A 6,609-nucleotide genomic window follows, 5' to 3' on the forward strand; every position below is an offset into this window, starting at 1 on the left:
TTTTTCTTTACTCTGAGGTCTACTAGTTTCATTTATTTATTTGTAATTTGTAGGTTCAGGGGTACATGTGCAGGTTTGTTATAGAATTAAATTGTGGTCAGGTGCAGTGGCTCATGCCTGTAATCCCAGCACTTTGGGAGGCTGAGGCGGGTGGATCACAAGGTCAGGAGTTCGAGACCAGTCTGACCAACATGGTGAAACCCTGTCTCTACTAAAAATACAAAAATTAGCCAGGCATGGTGGCGTGCACCTGCAGTCCCAGCTACTTGGGAGGCTGAGGCAGGAGAATCGCTTGAACTCAGGAGGCAGAAGTTGTGGTGAGCAGAGATCACGCCACTGTGCGCCTGGGTGACAGGGAAAGACTCCATCTAAAAAAAAAAAAAACAGTGAGAACATGCTAAATCCAGCATCCTTTTTCCCTTTTCTGAGTCTCCCTCACCACCGTGGCCAGCTAATTTTTGTATTTTTAGTAGAGCCAGACTTTCACCATGTTGGTTACACTGGTCTTGAACTCCTGACCTCAAGTCATCCATCTGCCTGGACCTCCCAAATGCTGGGATTACAGGCGTGTGCCACCGAGCCTGGCCAAACCAGTACCTTCTTAAGGTGCTTGATCAATGTCGGTTCTTTCTTCCTCCTTGGACTTTTTCATCTCCCAGAAATCACCCCTGTGGTCTCCATTGCCTACAAAGTCCTACAAGTTTTCCCCAAAGGCCGCCGGGTGCTCATAACCTGCCATGCACCCCAGGCACCACCGCCCATCACCTATTCCCTCTGTGGAACCAAGAACATCGAGGTGGCCAAGAAGGTGGTGAAGACCCACGAGCCGGCCTCTTTCAACCTCAACATCACACTCAAGTCCAGTCCAGACCTGCTCACCTACTTCTGCCGGGCGGCCACCACCTCAGGTGCCCATGTGGACAGTGCCAGGCTGCAGATGTACTGGGAGCTGTGGTCCAGTGAGTGCGGTGGGGGGCACAGGGCTGAGGAGGCAGGTGGGGTGCAGATCAGTGGGGAGCTCTGGGAGTGGGAATTGTGAACCTTGCTGGGATAAGAGAGAGCCAGGACGTGAGGGTGCGGACAAGGACAGGCTGCCGCCTCCAAGGCCACTCTCAGTCCCCTGGGGCCTTTTCTCAGGACTTGCTGTCCTTGGCTGGGGCCCTGAGGGCACAGTTTCCTGGCAGGGGCCTGAGGGCACAGAAGGAAAGAGCCCAATGGATGGCAGAAATGACTGAGCCCCAGTTGTCATCTCGGACCTCAAGGTGATAAACTAGGCATGTTTGGCTGGGTGCAAATCCCAGCACTGTGGGAGGCCAAGACAGGATGATCGCTGGAGCCCAGGAGTTCGATACCAGCCTGGGCAACATGGCGAAACCCCATTTCTACTAAAAATACAAAGATTAGCCAGGCGTGGTGGGGTGCACCTGTAGTTCCATCTACTCAGGAGACTGAGGCAGGAGAATTGCTTGAACCCAGGAGGCGGAGGCTGCGGTGAGACAAGATTGTGCCACTGTACTCCAGCCTGGGTAACAGAGCGAGACTCCGTCTCCAAAAAAAAAGAAAAGAAAAGAAAGTTAGGCACGTTTTGTACATTACTTCACTTGATCTTCACAGCCGTGTCAGGGGTGGGGTCTGAGCCTCTGGGTCTGTAGCTATGGAAGCTAAAGCTCTGGGGTGTTAAGAAAGTTGCCCCAGGGGCTGGGTGTGGTGGCTCACACCTGTAATCCCAGCACCTTGGGAGGCCTATGCGGGTGGATCACTTGAGGTCAGGAGTTCGAGACCAGTCTGGCCAACGTAGTGAAACTGCATCTCTACTAAAAATACAAAAATTAGCTGGGTGTGGTGGCGGGCACCTGTAATCTCAGCTACTCGGGAGGCTGAGGCAAGAGAGTCACTTGAACCCAGGAGATGATGGTTGCAGTGAGCCGAGGTTGTGCCACTGCACTCCAATTGCACTCCAGCCTCTGGGCGACAGAGTAAGACTCTGTCTCAAAAAAAAAAAAAAAAAAAAAAGTCACCCCAGGCCACATGGCTGGCAAGTGGCCAAGGCTGCTTTCAAACCCCACTCTGTCCAGCTCCGAAGCCTGCCTTCTTTCGGTTTCCATCCTGATAGTAACTCAGGTAACCTTCTTGGTGGGAGCTATGGGGTATGGGAACCAGGAAGTGTTGCCCGACTTCGGGTGGGACAAGGAAGCTCCCCGTTCATCCTTTGCCCCACACCCTAAGAACACCAGGAAAAGACAGCCTAGGGGAGATGAGCCCAGGGTCTGCAGCCCAACATGTTCAGGGTTCAAATCCCTACACTTACTGGCTGGGGCCTTGAACAAATCACGGGACTGCTGAGCTTCAACTGCTTTAGCTGCAAAAGGAAAATAATAAAAGGCCAGTGAGGTGACTCACGCCTGTATTCCCAGCATTTTGGGAGGCCAAAGTGGGAGAATCCTTCGAGGCCAAGAGTTTGAGACCAGCCTGGACCACAGAGTGAGACTCCATGTCTACAAAAAAATTAGTTTCTTTTTTTGAGACGGAGTCTCGCTCTGTAGCCCAGGCTGTACTGCAGTGGCGTGATCTCGGCTCACTGCAACCTCCACCTCCCAGGTTCAAGCAATTCTCCTGCCTCAGCCTCCCAGGTAGCTGGGACTACAGGCTCTTGCCCCAACGCCCGACTAATTTTTGTATTTTTAGTAGACACGGGGTTTCACCATGTTGGCCAGGCTGGTCTCAAACTCCTGACCTCAGGTAATCCACCCACCTAGGCCTCCTAAAACGCTGGGATTACAGGCATGAGCCACTGCACCCGGCCAACAGCAATTTTTAAAAAAAATTAATCAGGTGTGGTGGTGCATGCCTGTGGTCCCAGCTACTTGGGAGGCTGAGGTGGGAGGATCATTTGAGCCCAGGAGTTGGAGCCTGCAGTGAGCTGTGATCACACCATTGCACTCTACCTTGAGCAACAGAAACCCTGTCTCTAAAATAATAATGGGTCCTATTCCAGGGGACCTATGAAATGAAAGCCTTTTAGTAGGTGGCAAGGGTGGTGGTTATTACTAATCAGTAAGAATGACTAGAGCGTTAGGCTCAAGGCCTGGGGGATTCTAGAATCTTCTGCATGACAGTTCTTATCCTGAAGTAACTTGCCTTTTAGTAAAAAAGACGAGACTGAATGATAGAGTTGCCAGGTAAATTTTACACAGGACACACGTATAGTAAAAAATTATTCATTGTTTATCTGAAATTAAAATTTAACTGTAGTTTTATTTGCTAAGTCTGGCAATCTGAAATATACTGCATAAGAATAAAACCAGGCCGGGCATGGTGGCTCACGCCTATAATCCCAGCACTTTGGGAGGCTAGGGCAGAAGATCGCTTGAGCCCAGGAGTTTGAGACCAGCCTGGCCAACATAGAGAAACCTCATCTCTACAAAAAATGCAAAAGTTAGCTGGATGTGGTGCTGCACACCTGTAGTCCTAGCTACTCGGGAGGCTGAGATGGGAGAACTGCTTGAGCCAGGGAGGCAGAGGTTGCAGTGAGCCTAGATCACATCATTGCACTCCAGCCTGGGCAACAGAGTAAGACCCTGCCTCAAAATAAAGTTAAAATAAGATAAAAACCAAATGTGAACTTGTGTGGTGCACACGGCAGGTAGGATAGCAGCTCAGACACAAGATAGAGGGCAAACTCTAGAAGGCGGCCTGGAGGCGGCAGCAGCCACAGCTAAGCTCATTAGGCATTTTGGAATGAGGAGAACTTACAGAGGAGGAGGGGTTTAAGACCGCTCAGCCATGGCTGTGCTACCTTCTCGCACCCTGCCAGAGCCAGTGTCGGAGCTGCGGGCCAACTTCACTCTGCGGGACAGAGGGTCAGGCCCCAGGGTGGAGATGTCCTGCCAGGCATCCTCGGGCAGCCCACCCATCACCTACAGCCTGGTCGGGAAGGACGGGCAGGTCCACCTGCAGCAGCGACCACGCCACGGGCAGCCTGCCAACTTCTCCTTCCTGCCGGGCCAGACATCGGACTGGTTCCAGTGCCAGGCTGCAAACAGCGTCAATGTCCAGCACAGCGCCCTCACACTGGTGCCCCCAGGTGAGAAGGCCCTTGGATTTCCAGAGGGGCAGCTGGCGCTTCTGTGCTGGGAGGGTGCTAGTGTCCAAGACACAGGTCGGTGGGAAGTGGGACAGCTCTACCCGGCCACTGCCGAGAGCACAGAGGGCACAGGAGGCAACCATGCCCACCCTGGCCCCTGCCTAAAGGAAGCCCAACCCAGCTGCCTCCGCCCCGCTCCCAGGAGAGTTACCCAAGGCACCCACCATCATGCTGGCTGGCAGCCTCGCCTCCATTGCGGCCGTCACCTCCGGGATGCTGGGCTGGACCACGTGGGCCAGGTAGGAAATGGGTGCTGGATGCAGGGAGGAGGGAGAGCTGCTGATGGCCTGAGAGGTTCAGCCGGGCTCTGGCTGGGGAGCTCAGGTGGTGGGGCTTGCAGGGCAGGGCTCTGGCCAGGGCAAAGAAGGGCCGTCACCGCTTATGCACGACTCGAAGCTGTTTATGAGGACCTACTGTGTGTCACATGCCTACTGAGGCTTACACGTTCAAGGCGTTGTCGAACCCTGGTCAGTGCTCCCAGTTGCCCTGTAATGGAGTCTGCTGGCCTCTGGGAGGGCAGTCTCTAAGTTCTTTATGGGGTCTGAGCAGGGATGCAGCGATGATGACTCCAGGAGACCAAGGTGGACCAGGAGCTCCTGCCTTCTGTAAGAACCACATTGGGCAGTCTTTCCCAGGTGGTGGCAAGAGCCCGGGGCCCAGCCTCCCAGGGTCCCCTCTCCAAAGCCGTGGCTTTACTGACATGTAAGGTGACCAGGGCCTTTGTGGTGTCTGAGCGCAGGCACCACAGCCTGTGTGCTCTGCCTGTCTGGCCTTGGTGGTGGCCAGCCCTGCCTCTGTGAACTCACCTCTCTTTGTTTGGGAGACACTGCTGTGTCCTGGTTCTCATCCTCTGCCGTGGCCCAGGCACTTACGTGGCTCTGCCAGGACTCTGTCCTTGGCACTCTCCCATCTCCCTTCTGCCAAGTCTGTCCTTTCCAGAGGCCAGACTCATGGGTGAGCCATGTCACTTCGCTGAGCCTCAGTTTTTCCTTCTGTAAAATGGGGTACAGCCTTCATTTAGTGGGGTGAGTAAGCCCTCATGTCTCTCCTGCTGGGGCATTGATGTGCTTGGCACCATAAAACTCCCAGAGGCAGGCCAGGCACGGTGGCTCACGCCTGTAATCCCAGCACTTTGGGAGGCTGAGGCGGGTGGATCACCTGAGGTCAGGAGTTGGAGACCAGCCTGGCCAACATGGAGAAACCCCGTCTCTACTAAAAATACAAAATTAGCCAGGCGTGGTGGTGCATGCCTGTAATCCCAGCTACTCGGGAGGCTGAGGCAGGTGAATCACTTGAACCCGGGAGGTGGAGGTTGCAGTGAGCCGAGATTGCGCCCTTGCACTCCAGCCTGGGCAAAAAGAGCTAAACTCTGTCTCAAAACAAACAAACAAACAAACAAACACTCCCAGACGCCTCGGGAGGGGATGGCTGGGAGATGAGCCTACCTGACTTGAGTCTCCACTGCTTTGTCATCAAGGTCATGACCAGAAGATGGAGGACTGGCAAGGTCCCCTGGAGCGCCCCATCCTTGCCTTGCTGCCCTATAGGAGCACCGACCATCTGAGTGAAGAGGAGCTTGGGGTGTTCAGGACAGGGAATGGGGAGGTCAGAAGATGCAAAGCAGCAGCCATGTAGAATGAACCGTCCAGAGAGCCAAGCACGACAGAGGGTTGCAGACCATCGGCGTGCACTGTTCGTATTTGGAGTTCATGCAAAATGAGTGTGTTTTAGCTACTCTTGTCACAAAAACAAAACAAAACAAAAAAAATGGGTAACTATGAGAGATGGTGGATATGTTAACTTGCTTCACTATAGGAACTTTTGTGCTATCTATATGAATCCCATAATAGCAGGTTGTCTACCTTAAATATACACAAAAACATTTATTTAAAAAAAAGAAAAAAACCTGCCACGTGGGATTCTCGGAACCCTGGTGACCTTCAGCAACGCAGACAGTGTTGGTGTGAGGGCTTGAGGAGGGTCACAGAAAGGAGGGGTCTCTGTGGCCTTGTCCTCACCTCTCAGGTGCTGTCACATCTCTCCGGGTGTGGGGAGAGGGAGGGGGGCACACTGGGGAAAGGCCCAGCCCCTCCCCCGCACCTTCTCCCCTCTTCCCTGGAGGGGCACCCCACCTCCTGGTGGCACAGTCCTCTGGTTCAGCTCTCACGTGGACCAGCTCACCTGGGTGGACTCTGAGCCCCACCTGGCACACCTGCTCTTGTTAATCTGCACCTGCAGTTAGCAAAGGGGGGTCTGGAATTCTTCCGGGCTCAGTCAGCCTGTGACCCCACACCTCTGTCTGTACAACCTCCGCTCCCCCTCCAACACACACAGAACCTGCCTTCCCTGCACGGGACGCTCTGTACCGGTTTTTCTTGGGATGGAGGTAGAGAGGGATGGAGGTGAGAAGGGGCTGGAACTGGATTAAATTTTGCCCCCTGCCTGTCGCCCTGAAAACTTCGTTT

At 53.8% G+C, this 6,609-nt stretch overlaps 1 protein-coding gene across 1 annotated transcript in view; it reads left to right on the forward strand.

The window, feature by feature from the left end:
- LOC105545497 (chromosome unknown open reading frame, human C17orf99) overlaps positions 1 to 5,893 on the forward strand; it is a 17,043-nt gene extending 11,150 nt beyond the window's left edge. Inside the window, exons 3-5 of the mRNA XM_011988479.1 lie at positions 660 to 959; positions 3,815 to 4,084; positions 5,622 to 5,893. Coding sequence (XP_011843869.1) covers positions 660 to 959; positions 3,815 to 4,084; positions 5,622 to 5,779 — 728 coding nt within the window. The 3' untranslated portion in view covers positions 5,780 to 5,893. The remainder of the gene's footprint in view (positions 1 to 659; positions 960 to 3,814; positions 4,085 to 5,621) is intronic.
- Positions 5,894 to 6,609: the final 716 nt, after the last annotated feature.

Source organism: Mandrillus leucophaeus, unplaced genomic scaffold (genome assembly GCF_000951045.1).
Source record: "Mandrillus leucophaeus isolate KB7577 unplaced genomic scaffold, Mleu.le_1.0 Scaffold1, whole genome shotgun sequence".
NCBI lineage: Eukaryota > Metazoa > Chordata > Mammalia > Primates > Cercopithecidae > Mandrillus > Mandrillus leucophaeus.